Source organism: Vulpes lagopus, chromosome 7, assembly GCF_018345385.1.
Source record: "Vulpes lagopus strain Blue_001 chromosome 7, ASM1834538v1, whole genome shotgun sequence".
NCBI lineage: Eukaryota > Metazoa > Chordata > Mammalia > Carnivora > Canidae > Vulpes > Vulpes lagopus.
In genome coordinates, this window is record NC_054830.1 from 87,303,133 (window position 1) to 87,329,866 (window position 26,734).

A 26,734-nucleotide genomic window follows, 5' to 3' on the forward strand; every position below is an offset into this window, starting at 1 on the left:
TTCATTGTTTATAATAAGGAAAATTGGAAACAACCCAAATAACAATAGGGAAATGACTAAAAACAGTTATGAATATTCACTAAACTATTTGTCATATAGATGTTAAGTTCATGACAACACTAGTAATATAATGTTGAGTTCCAAATGCAAGATCTAGATCCAATAAGAGCACACGTTGTAGCTGAGGTCTGGCTCCTCACCGCAGCCTTCTAGAAGAGAAGCGGTTCTGATATATCCCATGTATCCCAGCAGCTTTCAGGAGTTGGCATTCTTGCTGCTTCAAGATCTTGACTCCTGCTCCCAAATACCATCTGTCCTTTAAGGTTTACACCATTTAGCCCTACATTTACTGCCCCACCCACCATCCTTATCTTGGGTCTCCCTCCAAACCTGCCCTAATTCACTGAACACTTTGGCAACAGTTCTCCACAGTTCCTCTCATTCCTCTCATTGGGAACTTCGTTGGCCACACAGACTTCATCCAACAGCTTGGTTGCTCAGTTTACTTGACATCCCAATGCCAATACTCTTCCCCTCTAATCTAATTTATTGATTTGAAACCATGTCCTCATTACCACACTGCTCTGTTCCAGTTTTGAGATGTTAAACTCCAGGCACCTGGGTGGCTCAGTTGGTTAAGTGTTTGACTCTTGATTTCAGTTCAGATCATGACCTGAGGGTCATGAGATTGAGCTCCACTGAATGTAGAGCCTCTCTCCCTCTCCTCACTACTGCACCAATCCCTCGCTCATGCTCTCAAAAAAAAAAAAAAAAAAAGTTAAATTTCTAGACTCCTAGACCCCAATGTAAATCTATTCTTCCACTCTTTTCTTAGCAACCTCAACATTCTGGTCACTCTGTTCTAATGCATCCACCCTGTTTCCTGGATTGTTGGATAGCCATAAATTAGCAATCTCCTTATGCTTAAGTTAAATGGAAGTTTTAAAATAGCAACTTAGAGGACGGGGAGCTTAATTGTTGGCATAGAAGGATACCTCTAGGCTCACCTTATCCCTCAAATACAGTTAGATGACTATCAAATCATTCAGAATACCCAAGAAATCGGTCTGAGGACTGACAGAACAAATTCCAAAACTAGAGAGAGAGAAGAGGCCACATCGCAGAAGGTAAGAGGTGCAGAGATGTGGTTTGGGGGAGAAACAGATGGTAAGTGCTGAAGAGGGGAGGGAGCCCTGGTCGCAGAGAAGGGAGAAAGAGAGTGGAGCACACAGGGGATCACACAAGGAAAATACTTTCCCAATGCCAGTGGTTGGGAAATCAAGAGGGGCTGATTTTCCTGAGTTTTTGCAATCAGCAGGGCTTGAAGACTAGAGTTAGAAAGGTCAGTGGGCTTGGCTGGGATAGAGCTCTGAGGGTGCTGCTCAATCCCAGAGTAAAGTCATATCTATGAGAGGTGGCATAGGAAGGGTCACCTCTCCTGGGACAAAAAAAGTCAGCCAGTGCCATTTCCCTCCACCACCCTTCAGCATAGGCACAGAGGCACCTAAGGTAAATAGCACAGCACTCACACTGGCTTCCTAAGCTGCTCAAGCCAAGGCCCACCCCACCCCCACTCTTCTGCTGGGTCTGCTTTTCTGGGGCAGGTGTGTCTCAGTCCCAGTGCAGCAGGCCCCTTCCCCGGATACCAGCAGAAACCCTTGTACACACCACATTTACTGACCAGAGAGTTCTACAAGGCATCAGTTCTAATGAAAGTAGCATCAGGTCTCATTTAGCAAGCAGATCAGACTACATCTAGTTAAAACTCCCCACACTCTGACCAAGGTCCAAACACTGCCCCACTGCAGGCAAGAAGAGCTTCTGCAGATGACCAGTCTGAAGGATAGAGCAGTCAAAATAAGCAGCAGAGTGCATGCAGCACATACTTGAGACACTCCTGGAAATGTGAGGCCTGGACACTATATGACCTCTTCTTCATAATGCCATTACTGGGGACGCCTGAGTGACTCAGCAGTTAAGCATCTGCCTTCAGCCCAGGGCATGCTCCTGGAGTCTCAGGATCTTAGTCCCACATCGGGTTCCCTGCATGGAGCCTACCCCTCCCTCTGCCTATGTCTCTGCCTCTCTCTCTGTGTGTCTCTCATGAACAAATAAATAAAATCTTTAAAAAAAAATGCCATTACTGTCAGGATCAGGAAACATAGCAGGGTTTTCTAGCACACAGAAGAAGAAAGAGATTTACAAAAAAATACCAAGATGGGGGAATTTATATCAAATGAAAGAATAAGATAAGGTCATGGCCAGAGATCTAATCAAAACTAATAAAGTGATATGCCTGATGGAGAATTTTTTTTTAATTTTTAATTAATTTTTATTGGTGTTCAATTTACCAACATACTGAGAAACACCCAGTGCTCATCCCGTCAAGTGTCCACCTCAGTGCCCGTCACCCATTCCCCTCCAACACCCGCCCTGATGGAGAATTTAAAGCAACAATCGTAAGGGTACTTTCTGGGCTTGGGAAAAGAATGAAAGAGTTCAGGGAGGCCCTTACCACAGAGATAAAAAGAGTTAGAAAACAGTCAGAAATGAAAAATGCAATAACAAAGATTTGAAACAGACTTGATGAAATGAATACAAGGATGGAAGAAGCAGAGAAATGAATTAGTGACCTAGAAGACAAAACAATGGTAAATAATGAAGCTGAACAAAAGAAAGAAGAGTTATGCAACATGAGAATAGACTTAGGGACTCAGTGACTCCAATCAAAGGTAATTAACATTTGTATCCTAGGAGTCCCAGAAGAAGCAGAAGCAGGAGGAGGAGTGGGAGGAGGAGGAGGAGGAGGAGGAGGAGGAGGAGGAGAAGGAGGAGAAGGAGAAGAAGAAGGAAGAAGAAGAAGAAGAAGAAGAAGAAGAAGAAGAAGAAGAAGAAGAAGAAGAAGGGAATAAAATTTATCTGAGGAAGTAATAGCTGAAAATTTCCCAATTCTGAGGAAAGAAACAGACATCCAGATCCAGGAGGCAAACACCAATCAAAATGAACAAAAGCTGGCCAACACCAAGATATATTGTAACTCAATATGTAAAATACAGTGATAAAAAAAAAAATCCTAAAAGCAGCAAAAGAAGTCCCTAACTTATAAGGGAAAGCCCACAAGGCTAGCTGCAGATCTCTCAACAGAAACTCTGCAAGTCAGAAGAGTATAGGATGATATATTCAATGTGCTGAATGAGAAAAATCTGCAGCCAAGAATACTCTATCCAACAAAGTTATTATTCAGAACAGGAGAGAGAGTTTCCCAGACAAAAACTAAAAGGAGTTCATGACCACTAAAAACCAGCTCTGCAAGAAATATTAAAGGGACTCTTTCTTTTTACTTAAAAAATATTTCATTGTACTAAATTTACATTTGTTGTATAGAGTGAAAAGATGGCAAAGCAACTTTTTGTTAATCCATTTTCCTTGAGATTTTCTGTGAAAAGTAAAGATTTATTTCCTAACATATCCTCAGATAATATAACTTCTTATAGAGTTGTTTAACAGTTGTGTTGGTAAAAAACATCTTTGGACATACAGTATAAAACTTCAAAAAAATTTAAAAATCACAGGAGAAAGACCATTGCCAAAGAGTAATCTGCATGAATGTGGCATTTTCCACTACAAGGCAGATGCTGTGGGGTCATCACATTGAACACATGGTTTGCTTATCTGAAGCCATTCATTAGGATACTTAACAAGATCTAATGCATCTGGGATATTGCCTCCTTCTGAAACAAATTTCAGCAGAACTGTCACTGAGATTTCTTTAGAACACCATTCCTCATACAGTGTTTTTATAATATTTCTTCCAGGAATATAGATACAAAACTTGGAATCATCTATTTCATGGATTTTTTTTTCCATTTCTTCCCAGTTAAGACTATTTTCTTTTAACATTTTTCTGCATGAAAAGTTTAAGTATGTATCTGAAGGGAGTTAGCGAAGCTATAGATCATTATGGTAATGTGAATGACTGCTTGAAAGATCATAACTTTAGCACAGTTAGTTACTACTTTTCATCCAGTAAAGCAGTATTTAATAGAATGGTTTTGATTTATACTTAATAAAAATGGATCTTAACTGAAGAGCCACTAGTTTCTTTGAAGGCAATAGACTTCAGCATTATACTGAGTTCTGTTGAGTTTTTTTCTGCAGTTGCATATGGATTGTTTCCAACCATTGACACAAGTCAGAAGTAACCAATCTTACACATATCCAGTGTAGAAATAATCAAATCTATTGTAAGCTGGCCAACATTTCCAGCAGATACTGCTGGCATTAGAAAGGTAAAACCCATGAGGTCAGGACCAACTCTCTACAGGGAACAAATATGGTCATACTGAGGTGGGAGGAAGGGATAAGTGCTGCCCTGGGAGAGATGAGACGTGTGAAGGCAAAACCACAAGCCAAAAAGAGATGCTTTGAGTAGAAGGGAAAGACTAAAAGTGACAAAGACAAGAAAAGAATAGAGAAAGTCTCCAGAGACAGTGAAAAAAAAAAGTAATAAAATACTACTAAATACATATCTATCAATAATTATTCTAAATGTAAGTGGACTAAATGCTCCAATCAAAATACACAGAGTGTCAGAATGGATAAAAATGCAAGATCCATTTATATGTTGCCTACAAGAGACTCATTTTAGACCTAAAGACACCTGCAGACTGAAACTGAGGGGATAAAGAAACATTTATCATACAAATGGACATCAAAAGAGAGCCAGAGTAGTCATACTTATATCAAACTGGATTTTAAGCCAAAAGCCATAACAAGAAATGAAGAAGAGCACTATATATCATAATATCATAATAAAGAAGACTATTCAACAAGAAGATCTAACAATTATAAATATTCATGGCCCCAATATGGGAGCACTCGAATATATAAAACAATAATAAACAGAATGGAAGTCGTTGCTAGTAATACAATAATAGTAGGTGACATTAACATCCCACTTATATCAATAGAAAGATCATCTAAACAGAAAATCAATAAGGAAACAATGGCTTTGAATAACACACCAGACCAGATGGACTTAACAGATATATTCCGAATGTTTCATTCTAAAACAGCAGAATACACATTCTTTTCAAGTGCACAGGGGACATTCTCCAGAATACATCCAGGTCACAAATCAGGCTTCAACAAGTACAAAGAGATTGAGATTATATTACGCATACTTTCTGATTACAACTCTATGAAACTTGAAGTCAACAATAAGAAAAAAATTGGAAAGTCCACAAATACATGGAAGTTAATGTGCTACTAAAGAATGAATGGGTCAACCAGGAAATTGAAGAAGAAATTTAAAAATACATCAAAACAAAAATGAAAACACAACAGTCCAAAATCTTTGAGATGCAGCAAAAGTGGTCATTAAGAGGAAAGTATATAGCAATATAAGCCTACCTCAAGAAGCAAGAAAAATCTCAAATAAACAATCTAACCTCACACCTAAAGGAGCTAGAAAGAGAACAACAAACAAAATCTAAAACCAGCAAAAGGAAGGAAATAATCAAGATTACAGCAGAAATAAATTATTTAGAAACTAAAACAAACAAAACAATGAAACAGATCGATGAAACCAGGAACTGGTTCTTTGAAAAAAATAATAAAAGTGATAAACCCCTAGCCAGACTTATCAAAAAAAAGGGGGTGGGGGTGGGGGGAAAGACCCAAATAGATAAACTCAAAAATGAAAGAGGAGAAATAACAACCAATGCCACAGAAATATAAACAATTATAAGAGGATATTATGAAAAACTATATGCCAACAAACTGGACAACCTGAAAGTAGTGGATAAATTCCTAGCAACATATAAACTACCAGAACTGAAACAGAATGAAATAGAAAATGTGAACAGACCAATAACTCACAAAATGAACCAATAATCAAAAATCTCCCAACAAAAAGAAGTCCAGAGCCAGATGGCTTCACAGTTGAATTCTACCAAACATTTAAAGAATTTTTTCTCAGACTGTTCCAAAAAGAGAGAAAAGGAAGGAAAACTTCCAAATTCATTCTATGAGACCAGCATTATCCTGAGACCAAAACCAAACAAAGACTCCCCTAAAAAAGAGAACTATAGGCCAATATCTCTGATGGACATGGATGTAAAAATTATCAATAAAATACTAGCAAATCGAATCCAACAGTACATTAAAAAAATCATTCACCATAATCAAGTGGGATTTATTCCTGGGTTGCAAGGGTGATTCAATATTTACAAATCAGTAAACGTGATACACTGCATTAATAAAAGAAAGGATAAGAACCATATTATCCCTTCCACAGATGTAGAAAAAGCATTTGACAAAGCATAACATCCATTCATGATAAAAACCCTCAACAATGTAGAAGGGTTAGAGGGAACATACCTCAATATTTAGGGCCATATACCAAAAACCCAAAGCTAATATGATCCTCAATGGGCAAAAACTGAGAGCTTTTCCTCTCTGGTCAGAAAAAGACAAGGATGTCCACTCTCACCTCGTTATTTAACATAGTACTGGAAGCCTAGCCCATCAGACAACAAAAAGAAGTAATAGGAATCCAAATTGACGAGGAAGAAATCAAAATTTCACTATTTGCAGATGACATGATACTCTATATAGAAAACCCAAAAGACCACCAAAAAATTGTTAGAACTGTTACACAAATTCAGTAAAGTTGCAGAATACAAAATCAGTGTACAGGAAATCTGTTGCATTTCTTTCTTCTTTTAAAAAAAAAATCTGTTGCATTTCTATATACCAGTAATGAAGCAGCAGAAAGAGAAATCAAGGAATTAATCCCATTTACAACTGCATCCAAAACCATAAGGTACCTAGGAATAAACCTAACCAAAGAGGTAAAGGATCTGTACTCTAAAAACTACAAAACACTTATGAAGGAAATTGAGGAAGACACAAAGAAATGGAAAAAACATTCCATGCCCATGGATTGAAAGAATAAGTATTGTTAAAAATGTCTATGCTGCCCAGAGCAATCTACATATTCAATGCAATCTCTATCAAAATACCATCAACATTTTTCACAAAGCTGGAACAAATAATCCTAAAATTTGTATGGAACCAGAAAAGCCAGAGGAATGTTGAAAAAGAAAACCAAAGCTGGGGGCATCATAATGCCTGACTTCAAGCTGTATTACAAAGCTGTGATCATCAAGACACTATGATACTGGCACAAAAACAGACACATAGATCAATGGAACATAATAGAGAACCCAGAAATGGACCTTCATTTCTGTGGTCAACTAATCTTTGACAAAGCAGGAAAAAAATATCTAATGGAGAAAAGATAGTATCTTCGATAAATGGTGCTGAGAAAATTGGACAGCCACATGTAGAAGAATGACACTGGACCATTTTCTTATACCATACACAAAGAGAAACTCAAAATGGATGAAAAACCTAAATGCGGGACAGGAAACCATCAAAATCCTAGAGGACAACACAGGCAGCAACCTCTTTGACCTTGGCTATAGCAACTTCTTGTTAGACACATGTCCAAAAGCAAGAGAAACAAAAGCAAAAATGAACTATTGGGACTTCCTCAAGATAAAAAGCTTCTGCACCGCAAAAGAAACAGTCAACAAAACTAAAAGGGGACTTACAGAACGGGAGAAGATATTTGCAAACGTCTTATCAGATAAAGGGCTAATATTCAAGATCTACGAAGAATTTATCAAACTCAACAACCAAAAACCTAATAATCCACTCAAGAAATGGGCAGAAGAAAAAAAAAAAGAATTCAGAAGAGAAGAAAAAAAAAAGGAAATGGAAAAAAATCAGACATTTTGTAGACATTTGGATTATTACTTCTTCTGTGCTAATACTGTTCTCTGGTAGTCTAGAACACTTTGGTCCATTGGTCCACGTGGTAGTTTATTGGAATCAATAAATGTACTTGTAGGCCTTTTGAATAAAAAACAAAACAAAACAAAACAAAAAAAAGAAATGGGCAGAAGACATAAACAGACATTTCTCCATATACATGGCCAACAGACACATGAAAAAATACTCCACATCACTCAGCATCAGGGAAATACAAATCAAAACCACAATGAGATAACCGCCTTACACCAGTCAGATTGGCTAAAGTTAACAAGACAGGAAACAACAAATGTCGCAAGGATGTGGAGAAAGGGAACCCTCTTACACTGTTGCTGGGAATTCAATCTGGTACAGCCACCCTGGAAAACAATATGGTAATTCCTCAAGAAGTTAGAAATAGAGCTACTATGACCCAGCAACTGCACTACTAGGCATTTACCTCAAAGATACAAATGTAGTGATCCAAAGGGGCACCTGCACCCCAATGTTTATAGTAGTCATGTCCAAAATAGCCAAACTTTAGAAAGAACCTGGATGTCCATCAACAGATGAATGGATAAAGAAGATGTGGTATATACATGCAACAGAATATTAGTCATTAGAAAGGATGAACTCATCATTTGCATTGACATGGATGGAACTGGAAGTATGCTAAGTGAAATAAGTCATTCGGAGAAAGACTATTATCTTATGCTTTCACACATATGTGGAATATAGGAAACAGCTCAGAGGATCATAGGGAAAGGGAGGGAAAATTGAATGGGAAGTCATCAGAGAGGAAGTAAAACCATAAGAAACTCTTAACTATAGGAAACAAATTGAGGGTTGCTGGAGGGAAGATGGATGGGGGATGGGGTAACTGGGTGATGGGCATTAATGAGGGCACCTGAAGGGATGAGCACTCGGTGTTATATGTAACTGATAAATTATTGAATACTACATCTGAAACTAAGTATCTATTACATGTTGGCTAAGTGAATTTAACTTTAAAAAAAGCAAAAAAAAGGAAAAGGAAATGGGATGCCTGGGTGGCTCAGTGGTTGAGCATCCGCCTTTGGCTCAGAGTGTGATTTCAGGGTCCTGGGATAGAGTCCTGCATCAGACTCCCCACAGGGAGCCTGCTTCTCCCTCTATGACTCTGCCTTTCTCTCTGTGTCTCTCTCTTGAATAAATAAAATCTTTAAAAAAAGAAATAAAGTAATATCTGGTGACTAATAATTCACATTATTTCATGAAAATATATTTCCTAATTTTCAAAGAAAAGCTTATAATGGTTTATTTTTAAAACTAGAAATCATCATAGTATCAAAGACAAAATAGATGTCAGATTTAGTCACAAAGCTTTTGGAAACTCCTCCCTAGCATTCTGGCCTCCATGTGGCAGTGACATCATAATGTCTTACCTAGTTATAGGATCTACTGGGCAACAGAAATGAAACTCTCAGGAGAAGCAGTAGATTGCTGGATAAATCACATCATTTTCCTTATGAATTTTATGTTTTTTATTTTTGTATATGAGGTTCTTTCTTTACAGAACCTCAATGGGACTTCTTTTAATGGTGAGTAAGCATTTATAGATTTTACAGAAATAGCAGATAAGAAAAATGACCCATTACCCTAGAAAACTGGTATGTGAGTTTTCTATAGGATGATACAAAGTTTATTATTGGAAATATGGCATAATTTACGTTTTAAATCTCTGCCTCAAATCCTTTGTGGAAAAATGCAGCTAAAAAAAAGAAAGTAGTAAAAGAACTCAACATATTTCTGTACATGAATTTTGCAGATGATATATGGATGCCTGACTCTGCAAAGGAATATAAAACGGAACCGGAAATTAAGGAGAATACTTCTGCTAATGAGAAAACTGGCGATCATTATAAAGATATAAAAGAATGTAAGTCTTTAAAGTTAATAGTGACACATATATAAAAGCTGGTTATATGGGTTTGATTTATTTTAATTCTTAAAAAATTCTATAATCATTTTATTTCCTACTTCTTAAGTTCTTATTTACCTTATAAACATTTCATGTGTAAAATGAAATTCTTATTTTCTACAATGTTTTTTCATGAAATGCTATGAAGTTTAGCGAGGTACTTTTGGTAATTTCCTATAAATTACAGAGTTTATCATGGCATTATGGTGATTTGAAATTGATCTAATTCTATGGTGAGTTAACCAAAATTTGGAGGTAGCTATCAGTTTCCCATGGCTGCTGAAACAAAGTACCATAAAGTTGGTGGCTCAAAGCAACAGAAATGTATTCTTTCACAGTTCTGGAAGCCAGAAACCCAAAATCAAAGTTTTGATCATTGCCATGCTCTCTCCAAAGCCTCTACGGGAGAATTATTCCTTGCTTCTTCCAGCTTTCAGTAGCCCCAGGCAGTCCTTGGCTTGTAGCACAAGGCTTATACCTTTGTGTCCATTCCCTCCTCCTCCTCCTCTTCTTCTTCTTTCTTCTTCTTTCTTCTTCTTCTTCTTCTTCTTCTTCTTCTTCTTCTTCTTCTTCTTCTTCTTCTTCTTTTTTTAAGAGTTTATTTATTCATGAGAGAAACAGAGAGAGAGAGAGAGGCAGAGCCACAGGCAGAGGGAGAAGTAGGCTCGATACAGGGAGCCCGACGCTGGACTTGATCCCAGGTCTCCAGGATCATGCCCTGGGCCGAAGGTGGCGCTAAACCGCTAAGCCACCCAGGCTGCCTCATTCCCTCTTCTTATAAGAACATCATATCAGTTTAGGAGCCCACTATACTCCACTGTGAGTCCATATTGACTAATTAATTAATCAATAACCCTATTTTGAAATTAGGCTGCATTCTGACATGCTGGGCATTAGGACTTCAACTATCTTTGCGGGGGGGGGGGGGTGCACAAAATTCAACCCATAACCAGATGACTTTAAGATGTTTGGAAGGTCCATCAAACTTCAGTTTATTCATCATTACTCACAATGGGCTTTCTTTCCATATCTTTATAAGGCCCACCATTCTATAAAGGGAAGAGTTCATAAGAAACTCTTGTTAAAATAAAAACAAATTTAAGATTAAATCTATTCATCTTGGATCCTTATTAGTATTAAGCAAAAGGAAAATAGAAATACAATCAAGATATATATATGTACATATATGTGTGTATATATATACACACTCAAGTACTTTGATAACAAAATGCATAAGTTGTATTCCTGTTTTCTCTTTTATGAATCAATATCCTTCTTTTGTAGGTGAAAAAAACACCTGATGCTCAGAGGGGTCAATTGCCAGTCTTCATAGCTACCAAAACCAGAGTCAGGAGTGGTATCTAACCTACCCATCACCAGGCTGCCTCCTATGGTGTGCAAATGGTGCAATCATTTCCTTTTCGTGATGGGTAAATAGACCAAGAGCCTGATGATTACTTTGATTAAAGAAAAAAATCCTTTTAGCACACACATTATATACAAAACACAAATGGGATTGTCTTTAAAAATTGTATTATGACTTACTTTTCTCATTTAACGACTCTGGAACTCTTTTCATATCTGCCTCATTATTCTTAGTGGATTAATATTCCATAAAATGATGTTCCATAATTTATCCACTATCTTTTTAAAGAATTAGATTATATGCAGTTTTTCCCCTTTACATTCTTCTCATATACAGTTGGGTGTATCTCTCTTTGGATGGATACCGAGTACTGGGCATTGCTGAATAAAGAGTAAATCTTTAAAAATACCAGCAGATTGCCCTCCAAAAAGTATCTACCAATTTACATCCTCCAAGAATGCTCTATAATCTCGAATACAATTAATATTGTTAATCGCATTTGTGAATATAGTGAGAAATTTCCACTACTGTTTTCATTTGCATTACTTATGAAGTTGAGTATTTTTCTCTGTATTTATTGGGTATTTTTATTTCTACTTCTGTGATTTGCCTATTCATATCCATGGCCCATTTTTCTATCAGATTGTGTTTATTGGTAGTTTTTTTTATGTTTAGTGTATTAACCTTTCTCCTATAGTAAAAGTTAACAAGTATTTTTTCCCAGGCTGTTGCTTATTTTTAAACCTGTTTAGGTATCTTAATCACAGAGAAAAGTTTTAATTTTCTAATATCAATTGTTGATTAATTTTTTAAATAATTTCTGCATTTTATATGTTGGTTAGGTAGGCCTTATTTAATAGAAGAAATTAAATTATTTTCCTATTTTTTTCAAATAATTTCATATTTTTGTTTTTAATGCTTAGGTCTTAAATCCAGTTATTGTATATGGCATAAATTAGGCATAAAACTTTGTTTTTTAAGGAAGTTCGCCAAATGTCTAACACCAATTCCCTACTCGTGTGAAACTCATTTAACATAATCTAAATTCTCATTTGAAATTGGCTGTTTTTACCTTTCAATTATTTATTTGATCCATCTTCCCTAGAAAAATGCCACAGCGTATTTTATATTTTTATGCTTTCATAACTCATAACACGCATGTTGGACTTTGGTTTCCTTTTGTTATATTTCTCCATGAGGAATTTCTGAGAAATTCCTCAAAAATCATGATACATTAATGGCACAGTTTGTGTGTGCATGCATGTGCCTGCGTGGTAAGATGATCGAAAGTATATATATGTATGTATTAAACACACATATGCTATTATGAATGTATAAAATTTTCTGTCATTTCATGAGATTTTGGGAAGAGGAGACATGTATATTTTCATACATCAATATGTTAGTCTGCCATATTGATCCAATTTACTTCACTCTGGTTAGGTGGATATATCCACTAGTTTTGAATTATAACCAACTCCACTGACCACTCTTAAGAGTAAGATTGTTATGGGCATATGTAAATGTGAATGTATATGACACCTTGATTGTTATTGTTATTGAAATAATGCTATTTAAACTGTTCCATAGTTTAACAGAAGGTTCAGAGGCAAGCAAATGCCTCTTATTTGGCTTTTGATTATGTCAATAGAGTGATATTATACATCTACAAATCTACTTCAGCACTTGTTGTAGTTTCCTTTATAATTTCCTCTCAGAATGTTATTTAGCATAAGGATACCAATTTGCTTTTTCCCCATGAATTTTATTTTTAAACATTTCCCCGTTTCTTTAATTTGTAGCTGAAGAATGTCTCAAATACTTTATGATCCTTTCCCCAAATTAGTCTGTGCCTATGCTGTAAGAAAAAAAAAAATCAGAGGAGGAAAAACTTAAAGGAACAAGAAGTAATTTAGCCAGTTGCTGAAAACATTTAATCTTGTGTTTTTAGATATGTTCACGACGCAAAATCCAAATGGCAGCCAGTCTGAAATATCCGTGAGAGCAACAACTGATTTGCAATTTGCTCTAAGAAATTGTAAGTACTGAAAGTATTGGAAGTCACTGTTGCAAATATGAAAAGTCCTTAAAGCAAGATTTCAAAACAGCACTAGAGAGCGTTAAGTAGGAAAAAAGTCTTAGAGAAGTTAATGTCAGGAAATCTTAGTTCCTAAATAAGGAGATTCCATGTCCTTGCACTAATAAAGTTGGAACTCAAAGGATGTTCTTAAGTTTCTTAGCATCACATTTTTGGTTTTCATGGAAAGAAAAATAATGACCACATTTAGGCTTCCAGCAAATTGCATGTCTTTCTTAAACCTACATCTTTCTCCTTTCTGCTTATACCTTCAACTTCAAATGTTCTTATTTCCTTTTTACATCTTTCCATGAAACATAATTTGCTAGATAAAACTGTTGCCAGCATGTGACTTTGGAGACCATTAAAAGTCTCCAAAGTACATATGCATATCTTTCACTATGAAGTGTCAACAGCTCATATCTAAGAAACACACAAGCATAAAACAGAAAACAAGGAAAAGAGGATAAATTTAAATAGGGAAGAAAGAATGTTTCTGGCTTTAGCAGCTTCAATTAGGAGGAGTCAGACTCAGTAATACCTAATAATTAATAAAGTTATTTGACAATGATGGAATATTTTGAGCAATTTCAAACTTTGGGACATAAGTGAGGGAAATTTCAAGGGCATATGTTAAACAAATCACTCATGGGAATTTTGCTTGTACACAGCAAACATCTTGTTTGAGAAAAGAAACAGCCAGGTCTTCAAAGAACTGGGTAGCTCAAATTCTCTTAATAGATGGATTATTGAGAACCATAGGACCCATAAAAGAAATTCTAAAATCTGATCAATTTCTATTCTCACAATTTATATCCCCAAAGTACTGTGAAAGAAAGTTGGATTGGATTAAGAAATCATTGCCATTTTAAATGGGGGCTCTGACAGAAGGAGATATGCTAATATGATAGGAACATTCTAATGGAGCAAGCCCCTCAAGGAGATGGAACCTTCCAGAATAATTGTGACTAACAATTTTTTTAATCACTAGAACTGTGAGGGCAAGGGGAAAAGCCACACACTTTTCTCCAAAAATAAGGGATGTATACCACAGTTAAAGGATTATTTACCAATTTTGTTGGAGTCCTGCCTGAATCATGTCAACTCTGGTAACAGACTCTCTTTTCTACCACTTTCTTGCCAAGAGACCTGTCATGGTGCTATTGGTATGCTCAGTGGGAATTCATGCTGCCTCTCTGTAGAACCTCTTCTATAACAAGATTGTACTTCATGTGGAACTTCATTGACTCGCATATTAAACAAAATTAATTGAAATGGCCATCATGGGAGGGTGGGATAGGAGGGTCTGAGAAATGTCACCAGTCACAATTTTTCCCAAATATACTCTTACTGACATTTCTCCAGAGGATGGACAGATTATAGACTGAGATATATACTAGATTAGGCCCCCAAATCCTTGAATTGTGGCCCTAAATCTTTATACCCAAAACTCTGTTTTAAGTAGTTAACATGCAGATATCCTATTTACAAGGATACTGATGCACATTCTTCTATGTCTGAACACTGAGCAGCAACCTAGCTGCCCAGGGCGTATAGTATAACTTCAAGTCCTGTTCAGAGAATCATCTGAAGCCAACGTTCTCATGTTTTCATGTTCTCATTCACTTCAGATGATTCCCTGAACATTGGCTTCAGATGATTCCCAGATCCCAATAGATCTCTTTTACCTTTAAAGGAAGCTTATAAACACCCACCCCTCCACCCTCACCCCACCTTTTCCTATCTCTTGCAAATTATAGATGTATTAATCCCCTCTTAGGCAACCCATTATTTTAAAACTTTATTCTTCTATGTCTTCTTCTTTCCCCTTCTTCATTATATCTCAGGAAAATGTCAGCACCTTTCTCTTTTTTTTTTTCTTTATTACATTTTTTTTAGCTTAAAAAATGCCTAATTACAGATGCTGTCCATATTTGTATATGCTGATAATCTCTTATCCCTTTTTGCAGATAAACTCATCAATGAAACAACTACATCACTTCCTGGAAAAGGCACCAGTGAAGAAAATTCTAGAGAAGCCTTTGGGGAAAGAAATCGAAGTATTAAAGTTTCTACACTGTAGTCATACCTGGAGCATATTATTATATGATTTAATTTAAATTTCACTACTCTGGGCACTTCATAAAGTAATAGCATGCTTAAAGAATTTATAAAGCTACAATCTAAAGTCACTAAAATCTTTTAAACGGTGAAAATCTGAGTCAATTTATAGATTTACCCAACAAGGGATAGAATGTGAGCTCTTTTTAAAATAAAATTTATTTTAATAAAATGTATTACATTTATATTTATGTTAAATAGATAAATATATTTTAATATATATTAATATGATTTTAAAATAATGTAAAAATTTCTATCATCTTGAGGAATAAATTTATCTCTAATTAGAATCAATGGTTAGTGTTTCCTAAAAGTACTGGGGGTTGGGGGGATTTGGTAGTGACAGGTTTCAAAATCAAAATCATCATTTCACTTTCCTGCCAAGAATATTGTTCCTTATAAAATATTTATATAACCGTAACAACCCTGGATGGCTCTCCTCTAAGGTCTTGAACGAGTGGTCTAATTGAATGAGTGGTCTAATTGAAGACAATATACCTGTCGTTACATGAAACCCTATTTTCTCCAGTTCATGCAATCCAAGTGTGTTTCTCACATGGTTACTGTGAATTAGTTTGCATCTTTAGCACTACTAAAACAGACACAAATCTTAGTTACTTTTTCAATATATTTAAAAATAGAAATCTCATTATCCTGATGGTGGTTCTTTCTTATATATCTTTAGTAATTTACTACTGGGCTTGAGTCATGTTCTAATTTCTTAACCAGGCATTTAAATATGAAATAATGTGCCCATTGAGAAATGTTCAAGTTTCATTTCTAGTCACATTTCCCATCCACATTTTTCACTCTTCTTTCTGAGGCTTTCAGAACTCACCAAATCTGCTCATGATTGAGTTTGCTTGCAGTGGAATGATCGCACTCTTGCCTCGTTTGCCTGGCAAACAATTTCAAGTCTTCGAAGACTATATTGGAGCATCACCTCCCTTTCGAAGGGTTTCTGGCCTTTGCGACTGGAGTTAGGTCTCTCTGCACACACCACCTGTGCATTTCTATGGAAGCCTCCATTGTCCTGCAGCATAATTGATGATTTTCATCTGCCTCCCAAACTGAGCTTGTATTCCTTCAGTATTAGGCCTGTGTCTTGTTCATTTCTGAACTTTAATGCCAACCACAGCGTCTGGAACGTGGTAGAAGCTCAAGGTTTAACTGTTACGTGACTAACAAGCGAATAAATGTTCTATCACAAATTTAGTAAAGTGAACTTGCCTTACTTAGTTATTCTGTTCTATTTTGTTTTTTAAACAGAACGAACCAAGGGTCCAAATGAGCCTGCATTTTGGACAATGTTGGCTAAAGGTAAACTCATAGTAGTTAGGTACCTGGGAAAATGTTTTGGTTTTCTAAAGTCTTATGTAAGAAAGCCAAGCTCAGAGTAAATAGTTCTGATATTAAGAATTAATGAGTCAACATTTTTGCTGCCATTATCACATGTGATAGCAAATGCAAAACAAACCCACAAAAGCTGATTGTGTCACATATTTTCTGATTATCTTCCCCCAAAGTTTATGCTCCTATAAATGTTGCAGTCTTGTCATTCAGTTTATTTATGATTAAAAATTTTAAAGAAGGCTCTTGCTCAATGTAGTTCCTCTTTGTGTTTGGAACAGTATGCACGTAAGCACATGGAGATATGTAACTAAATGCAAAGTATATAACAAAATATATACATGCATAAAAGTAAAGCATATATCATAAACACATAAGCATACATGTTTAAATGTAATGTGCATGTTATACATATGCATGTTTAAATGTCCATGTACATGCATACATGCATAAATGTAATTCATGTAGCACACACATCTATGCATGCATTGTAAACACAAAATATATACCACATTCAGGTGGTCCTCATTATTTGCAAATTTTGTATACATGAATTTACCTACATCTAAAATATGTCTGTAACCCCCCAAATCACTTTCACTGTCATTTCCAGACATGCACAAAGCAGCAAAAAATTTTAATTGCCTGACACTCGTGTTCCCATTGGAGGTAGAACAAGGCGACACTGCCTTTCTTTTGCAACTCTGAGACTATAATTAAGTGTTCTTTTTGTGGTTGATTTAGTGCTACGTGTTTTGCATTTTTGTGCTTTCAGTCAGTGATTTTGCTAATTAAAATGGCCCCCAACAGGAGTTTTAGGATGCTGGTTAGTGTTCCCAAGCACAGGCAGGCTGTGATAAACCTTATGGAGAAAAATACATGTCAGATAAACTTGTTTAGGCTTGAATTCTACTGCCATTAATCATGAATTTAATGTCAGTGAATCAGCAATGTATATTAAATAAAGCATCTTTAAACAGAAACACATATAAAACAAGTTATGTATTGATTGGTTGAAAAAATTGTGACCAGAGATTCTCAGGAACCTAAACTTGCATATCCCCAGGAGAAGCAATTCAGTATTCACTAAGTCAGTGTTCACGGGACTTTATGGAACATAAACTGTCATTGAATAATAAGAATAAACTCTCTACATTAAACACACACCCAGTAATTTTAGTAAGTGAATTTTGTATACCATAACACCAATTTATTGTCTTAACAGCTTTAAGTGCAACACCAACAGCTGAGGAGATTGAAGAAAAAGATCAATTATTTCGCCCAATTCCAAGTAAGAACAAAATTCTTCAGTTAAATGGATGCATAAGTGCTGGCACACGTTTCAGGTGTGACTTCACTGTGTGGCGATACTGGCTTCCCTAGTGTAGTGTATATAAAAGGGTAGTGTGGTGGCTAACATCAGAGAAGACATCTGCTGTTTTCAAAAGTGATTGCCTCTAAGCATTATTCTCCACTTACCATATTGCAGACCGCTATTTTCATTTTCTGGTTTTGTGACTTCTATTCCTAAAACAGATAAACCAAACAGAGGAAGAGGCAAGTGAATCATATATAGAACAGTTTTTTTTTAGAGCAGTTTTAGGCTTAGAGAAAAAAAATAAGCAGAAAGTACAAAGAGTTCTCCTATATTCCCCTGCTCAGTTTCTCCTATGATCATTCTGCATCGGTTTGGTATGTATTTTACAATTGATGAGCTAATATTGATACGTTATTTTTAACTAAAGTCCATAGTTTACATTAGGGTCCACTCTTTGTGTTGTATAGGTCTGTGTTTTGACAAATGCATAATGTCATGTGTCCACCACCACAATCAGAATAGTTTCACTGCCCTAAAAACCCCCTGTGCTCCAACCATTCACCTCTTCTCTCCCTGAGCCCCAGCAACCATGGATCTTTCCATCATCACTATAGTTTTGCTTTTTCCAGAATGTCATATAGTTGGAGATGTACAGCACATAGACTTGCACCCTGGCGTCTTTCGCTCAGTAATATGCATTTAAGAGTCCTCCATGTATTCTCGTGGCTTGACGGTTCATTTCTTTTTATCACTGAATAGCAGTTCTTTGTGTGGATACACCAATTTATCCTTTCACCTACTGAAGGACATCTTTATTTCAGTTTTTTGGCAATAATGAATAAAGCTGCTGCTATAAACATTCATGTGTAGGTTTTTGTGTGGACGCAAATTTTCAACTCATTTGGGTAAAAAACAAGAATTGTGATTGCTGGACTGTAGGTAAAAAAAAAAAACAACTATGTTTAGCTTTGTAAGAAATTTCCACACTGACTTCCAAAGTGGCTGTACCATTTTGTATGCCCATCACCAATGAATGAGAGAATTCCTGCTGCTGAATGCGGTTTTTGGCAATTTTCATTCATGGATTGTAGTCATATGAGTAAGAGAATTCCTGATTGCAATAGAAAATTTCTCAACAAGACACCATATTAATTAATATTAATTAATCCAAAACCTCTGTCCTACATATAAACCATAGGGGAAAAAAATAGCATCTGGTAATACATCTAAGGCCTGACACCTCTATTCTGTGTTGGATTATTTGACAAATAAAGCCATTTGCCTTGCAGGGTTTTAAGAAAATAAAGTGAGTCTTTCTTTAGAAAAGTTATATGTAGGAATGACAAATGCAGTGCTACTCTAGAAATATTCTGTCTTTCCAAGTAATTAAATTGAGCATGATTGATTTTCTATTATGTATGGAGCACACATTATATGCTAGGTGCTTTATATACATTATTTGTCAGTCCTCATAGCAACTCCCTGAAGCTGAGATTGTTTCCATTTTTCAGATGAGGGAACTGAGGCTTAGAAAACTTGCCCAAGCTTGTAATTAGCTTGCTCATGATTTCCAGTGGTTGGGAATTCCAAACCCTTCTCCTGTTTTGAATACCACCTTGAAAAAAACAAAATATACTACAAGCACACCTCCTTATAAAAACCCTTTTAGGAGTAGCAGAGCAATTCAGGAGCACAGCCCCTTTTAAAATTTTTGTTTGATTATTCCCCAAGGAATTAGCCTCAAAGTCAAGATAACAGTCTCTCATAGCTGTATACATTTCACTCTTTGTGGTCTAAGCTCCCACTTTGACAATCATGGAAAATCTGAGAATACACATATGGGAGCTCATCACTGCTTATCCCCAAAATACCATACCTTAGGAAAGAATGAAATCCTTTGGAACTTTTGGGTGGAAGAAAGTTGGGGGAAGAGAGAAATATCAGCATGGCCATTTAAAGTTACCATTAAATAAATTTCTATTAAGTAAGACATAAATTCAAGAAAACATAAAATTTGGCAGTAAAGATTTTTTTTTTCATTAATAGATTCAGTAAAAAGACCTTTAACATCTCTGGATCTGGACATGATTTTTATTATTGAAGTTACTTTAGAAGGAAGTAGGTTTTCATTTCTTTTTTAAAATCAAATACACTAGATGTGATCTCAGTAATAAAATGACAAATTCAATTCTTAAACCTCATGGAGAAAGCATCTAGTACACCATCCTTTTAACATCAGAGAAAAATTAATGCAGGTCCCAATAATAAAACAGTAACTTTCTCTTCTGAAGGACAAACCCCTGGTAAGTTTGTCATGTCTTAATAGTCATCTCCTCAGAGTCTTGAAATGGTCTTTATTAGGAACGAAGATTGCTATAGACACATTTTCACATCTGGTAACCTGGGTTTGAAACCAGATTTTGCCATTTATTCACTATGTGCCATGGGCAAATTCATAAATGTCTGTGACCTGTAACATGAAGCTCAGAACAGCTCCTCCAGGACTATTGTGGCGGTTAAACAAAACAAGTGAAGCGTACTTAGCCCTAGGGAGTGGCCTATAGTCTTCTTTGCGTTGCATGAGACAAGTAAGAGTGAGCAATGCATACTCTGGATGGTGAAGGCTTCACTGCAGTTGCTTTGCTCTCTTTACTTCTCCAGGAAAACATGCTGGACACAGTTACCGTTTTCCATTGCATTTTCTTTCTTTCCTCTCAGTGTCTGATTGGAATACTACTAATGAAGACGACCTGAACAAGCTACAGGATATCAAGTTAAAATTAATGCTGGGCATCTCATTGATGACCCTCCTCATTTTTGTCATCCTCTTGGCAGTCTGTGGTGCCATGCTGTACAAAGTGAAGACAATTAGGTAAGTCTGCAGACCTCTGGAGTCTTTGGAACATGCATGATATGAAGCTCTCACCCTCCTCTTTAGTTGACTGTTTAGGAAATGTGTCTCGCAAATGTATAAGGTACTGAGTTAGGTGCCATCTCCCTTCTTCAGAAAGGAGCATGGGGCCATCTCTCAGGGAGAATTTTCCCCCAGCATTTTAAATAGTCACTTAGAGCTAAAAAAATAAAATAAAATAACACTATTTGACAGGAAAGGATATAGAGAATCTAAATATGCATTCTTTTTTGCTAGCCTTAGAACAAAAAGGCTATGAACGCTGTTCAAAACAGCTTAGAGTCTAACACTTGTCTCTATTTATATGGTGTTATACCAAGTAACTGGATAGAATTAATATTTTAATTTTGCGATGCTTTTCTAAATTGAGTTGAGCTGCAAGTGTATACAATTAAAAACAATTCTTGATACATGTTTTCTTTTTCAGTTATAAAGAGAGATGTCAGGAGCAATACCCTGTCAACCCAGAGCTAGCAACTCTGTCTTATTTTCATCCATCAGAAGGTGTATCAGACACATCTTTTTCTAAGAGTGCTGAGAGCAGCACGTTTTGGGGCACCGCTTCTTCCGAACTGAGAAAATCAGACACAATGTCAAAATCTAAAACAACAGACATGGTATCTACAGCCTCAGATGATACAGGCGTGAATGATGAATCAGATTTAATTCAGAGTGAAGAGCCAAGCGAAGAAACTCCCACTGATGAATAGACAACTTTACATTTTTGTCATAAAAGAAGTTTCTTGTGACTCCCATTAAGGTCATGATGTGGAAACTCTACTGAGAAATTTAAAATTTCTAGTGTCTGAAAAGGAGGATGTATTCAATAAAATTCTGTCAACCATAAAAATTATATAATGGAAAAAATACAAGAAAATAAGGTGTGGAAAACTCATCTAGTAAAAATGATCCTGGACAGTGACTTATGAAAAGTATTCACTCTAGACTGGTTTGCTTTAAAATGAGGACATTTAGGTACCTATCTTATCTGGGGGCATTTTGAGGACTTTCAAGGTAATCACCACTACCTACACCCCACTCCCCCTCACCAAAGCAAAAAGAACACCTTGTTCATGTTTTACTGACTAAAGAGTCCCGCCCTGTCAAGAAATGAAACTAAAGTAGTACTAGAGACTCCTAGTGTTCTTTTTATAATTTTATCACTTAAATTTTTTTTAAAAATTCAACTGACAGAGTGTATCATTAGTTTCAGAGGTAGAGTGCAGTTATTCATCAGCTGCATATAACACCCAGTGCTCATTACATTCACATGCCCATCATCCACTTATTTTGTCACCCCACTCACCTCCCCTCCAGCAACCCTCAGTTTGTTTCCTAGAGAGTCTCTTATGATTTGTCTCCCTCTCTAATTTTGTCTATTTTTTCCCCTCCCTTCCCCTATCCTCCCGTTTTGGTTTTTAAATTCCACATGAGTGAAATCATACAATTGTCTTTCCCTGATTGAGTTATGTTGCTTAGTATAATACCCTCTAGTTCCATCCACGTCATTGCAAGTGGCAAGATTTCGTTTTTTTGATGGCTGAGTAATAGTCCATTGTATATACATATCCTATCTTCTTTATCCATTCATCTGTCGATGGACATCTGGGCTCTCTCAATAGTTTGTCTACTTCCATGGTTTGGACATGGCTACTATAAACATTGGGGTACAAGTGCCACTTCAGATCATTATAAGACTCTTAGCATTCTCGTTTAAAAATTATCCAGTTATCCATCACTTATGAGATCATCCATCCCAGATGTATTTCAGTTTACAAAGAAGATGGATGGAATATGGATATTATTTTGCTTTGAGGAATTAGTTTCAAACGGAGGGATTTTAGGAATATGCGTCAGGTCTTTTGCAGATATGTGTGGAGCTGGGGCGGTGGGGAGGACTTAGGTTTTATCATCTTCCTAAATTCTCATCTACTTTATGCTAGGCAGTCTGGTACATTACATCATGCTGAATTCTACTACCCTATTAAAGGCACATTTATCTCACAGATCAAGAAATGAAAACTCAGGCAAATCAGCCTGCCTAAGATCACCTGTTGGAGAGGGGGCAAAGCTAAGATGTGTTTCCAAAGTGAGTTCCTCTCTGTGATCCAGGAAGGTTACTAGTCAAACATAACAAAAGCCAAAAGAGGTCGTTTAGGAGCAAGGCAGGCCCCACATACATACCGCAGGAGGTTCCTTAAGGGTCCTTTTAGTTCTTGGGAAATTGTTTTCCCTACCTCTAGCTTAGGTCTCTATAAACTTTCTGCATAGAAGACAGACACACTCTTTACACTCACCTGCCAGGTCCCTTACCAACCTATTCTGAGTCATTAGCTAACTCCCTGATTTCTGCTCTATCTCAGCCCCCGTCTCACCATTGGTTGGGAAAGCTCAGAACCTACAGACTATATAAAACCGACCCTTCCAGGACAAGAAGTGGCTTAGCAGCTTACCTCAGGCCTAGCTCCTAGAGGGCAATTCCTGAGCCAGTGGGGGTGACCGTGAGCCCATGCTGCCCGCTGTGGGTTACTTTTGCCATTTGCCATGCCCTTTTGACGGCCCCAGGGGTCAGTGCCAGCGTTTGTATTGCCAGTTCTGGCACCAGGAAATGAGGAGGGAAATGAGTGAGGCAGATGATTGCAGCTGCTTGGAAGTACTCCAGATGCGGAGGAGCCGTGTTGAATCCATGGGTGAGAAAGAGCTCATGGAAAGAGCCTCAGGTGGGCTTGAGGAGGGGATGTCTACCGACCATTCCCACCTGTTTTCTCCACCCACCCTTGAGAGGTGTCGAGAATCTCCTTGAACAGAAGCAGGTGTAAGTTACGTTTCAATCACCCAACTCATCTCCAGTACTAAAAAAGCATTATAGTGAGAAAGTTAATCAATATAGCATGACGATGGCTAAAAATGACCAAAAGAGATATCAACTATATTTTTAAAACTTGGCTTCTCATCAGTGGGCATGAAAAATATCAGGTAATTCCTACTGGCTTCCACCTCTTTCTCCTCACTTCCTAGTCTAGAAGCAAGAAGAGGGTCCCACAGACCAGGCTGGTGTGGGGGCGTCCTGGGGGAGCTTCTGATTTGTCTTCTACCAAACCTGCATTTCCTGAGGTTCTCTGGATGTTTCCCTTGAAAGGACATAAAAAAAAAAAAATAGAAGCAATTCCGTTTTAACTCCCCTGTCTCCCCTGCATTCTGAAACACCCTCTTGTTTCCTTTCCCTGATGCCCGTACTCGCGGCCTGTCCCTCAGCCCTCAAGGAGGGACTCTAATCTCTTTTCCTCTCCCATGGCTATTCAAGGGCAATTCCTAAGTGGCTATTACAAGAGAAAAACAAGCGCTGGCGTTAGGAAGAGGAACCAAGTTGTCCCAGAGTCCCCAAGAGTCAATCTCCCCAGCACCCTACACCCAGCATCAGGAGCCTTAGTGCCGACCTTTATTTGCTCTTTGTCCCTCGCGTGGGAAGCACATTCTAAGTGGAATAGTAAGGGTGCTGTGGGCGGGTCCTGACTGAGGGCGTTATCCTTAGGCCTTTTGGGTGGTCGCAAGACTCCTGCGGCCGGGGGCGGGGTGCAGAGGGGTTCAGGAGGACGGAGGGGGCCTGCTGTCTTAAGAACTTCTGTCTCGGGGGGATCCCTGGGTGGCGCAGCGGTTTGGCACCTGCCTTTGGCCCAGGGCGCGATCCTGGAGACCCGGGATCGAATCCCACGTCGGGCTCCCGGTGCATGGAGCCTGCTTCTCCCTCCGCCTGTGTCTCTGCCTCTCTCTCTCTCTCTCTCTCTCTCTGTGACTATCATAAATAAATAAAAAAATTAAAAATTAAAAAATTAAAAAATTAAAAAAAAAAAGAACTTCTGTCTCGGGTCCAGAGGCTGGGCCCCTCCGCCCGGTGTGTGACAGCTGTGCGCACCTGCCCCGCTCTGCGCGGTGGCTCCGCCCGCAGGTGGGCGGGGCGGGGCGGGCCGGGTCACGCGGTGGGGGCGGGGCGGGGCGGGGCGGGGCCGGTGGCCTCCTGGCTGCGGACCGGGATGCGCGGCTCGGGGCGCGCGGGCCACGGCGGCGGCCTGCCCAGGTTTGCGGGCCGTGGGAGGGATGGTGGGGCGTGGGCTTGTGTGGGCTTCTCCTCTCTCCTTGCCGCCCTCCCCGGTGTGGGATTATTATAAGGGGTTTTCTGTGCTCTGGTGAAAAGGAGGTGAGGCGGGACCCTGGTTGGAGCAAAAAGTATTTACAGTCCAGAGCACTCCCCTCGGTCCCCTCTAATCTTCGCCTGGGCGAAGGTTTAGCCCTCAAAAGTAGCCCTCTGCATGTAGCTGCTGATGGGGGGGATTTTTTTTTTTAACTTATGACATAGAAAGTATAATCACTTTTTTTTCCCCCAATAGCTCCCCCAAAGCAGTGCCTAAACAGTCCTTCCTGAATGAAGGCAACGAAAAAAAACCACAGATTATGCTAAAATGCAATTCTGACTGATTACGCAGAGTTTAGTTCCCTGTTCACGTTTATTGAAAGAGAAATTAAATCCAGGCGTTTGTTGGATTCTGGGATAATTTTCATTCTTGTGCTTGCTTTTTGCCTTCTCTCTCCTCCCCCCAGATGCCATACGCTTTTGTAACACCTTGTTTTGGATTTCAGCAGTTAATTTCTTAATAGAAAACAAAAGGCTATTGAGCCAGGAGGGAGCTCGTAGGGTAAAGAAGCATGTGTGTGTTAGCAAAACATGGGGATTCTCTAAAATGAATTCAGAGCTTCAAACATTGGGACCACATCTTAAATCTGAAATCTCTTGTTTGAGAGAAGAGAGAAGTGTGTAAATTGTCCTATAAATGATAAAGGAAAATGTACCTTGGAAAGAGGGGAAAAACTTGTGATTTCCTTACTGAAAAGTCAGGAGGGAGCTGCCAGGTGTTGTGAACAGCCGTTACCACAAGCCTTATATCTTGTTAGTATCCTGGTTTTTCCTTAGGAGTGTGAATCCAGCTGCTTGGAGTTTAAGTGACCAATTTTTTTAAGATCTTTTTTTTTTTTTTCTTATGATCAATGTGTGTGGGAGAGGTGTTTTATATTTGAGGCAATCAGTAGAATACCAGGGACCTCAATGAAAATTTTGAGGCCCACTGAATTTAGGAAAGACTAATGTTTTAAATGACTTTTCTTATAACTGGGAAGATGTATTGGTGTATGAAACTATGTGCAATTCCATGTAAATGGCATTTAGCTTTTGAATCATTTTCAAATGGTCACTGGTTGGTAAATAATAGGGTGAATGGGGTATATCCAAACTGTATCACGTTTGACACAGTTCAATAATTATATGCAAAACTGGCCTGCCCACTGGTAGATAGTCACTCTAATAACGAGGCACGAATGTTCTTTAATCACTCATGGAGAAGAGCTCAATATTTGAAAGACTTCAAGAGAGCTAGCCTTGACTTCTCATTCTGCTTCTAAGAACTGATCAGTTAGTAAACCACCCCCTGTGAACAGCTGGGTTTGGAGGAGTTAATGTCCTTTTGATAGTAAGCTACTTGTCCAGGGTATTCTAGAGTCTGCATTTCATCCGAAGTGATTTGCAAAGATAAAACTCTTCTTCCATTGACAAAACTAGGTACAACTATGGAAGAACTGGAAAGGCTCAACAAAGAAATTGAATCTGTCAAGACTGAAGTTGAAAAGCAGGAGAAGTTCTCCAAGTTAACTTTAACACTTGAAGAGCTATCTCGAAGCCACATCGCCTCCTGGAGTGACAAAAATAGGAGGCAAGATGTTCTTGAATGTAATAGCCTACTTCCAAAGCAGAAGTGGAATGAACC

The 26,734-nt window shown here is 37.9% G+C and overlaps 1 protein-coding gene and 1 pseudogene across 1 annotated transcript; one reads left to right on the plus strand and one right to left on the minus strand.

Annotated features, from left to right (window-relative positions):
• Positions 1-3,549: 3,549 nt before the first annotated feature.
• Positions 3,550-6,399, minus strand: LOC121495202 (annotated as a pseudogene).
• A 2,926-nt stretch (positions 6,400-9,325) lies between these two features.
• Positions 9,326-21,631, plus strand: EQTN (equatorin). Its single transcript, XM_041762465.1, is given in 7 exon segments — positions 9,326-9,398; positions 9,626-9,736; positions 13,096-13,182; positions 16,612-16,662; positions 17,918-17,983; positions 20,729-20,882; positions 21,349-21,631. Coding segments are annotated over 7 exon segments (825 nt in total).
• The last annotated feature ends 5,103 nt before the right edge of the window (positions 21,632-26,734 follow it).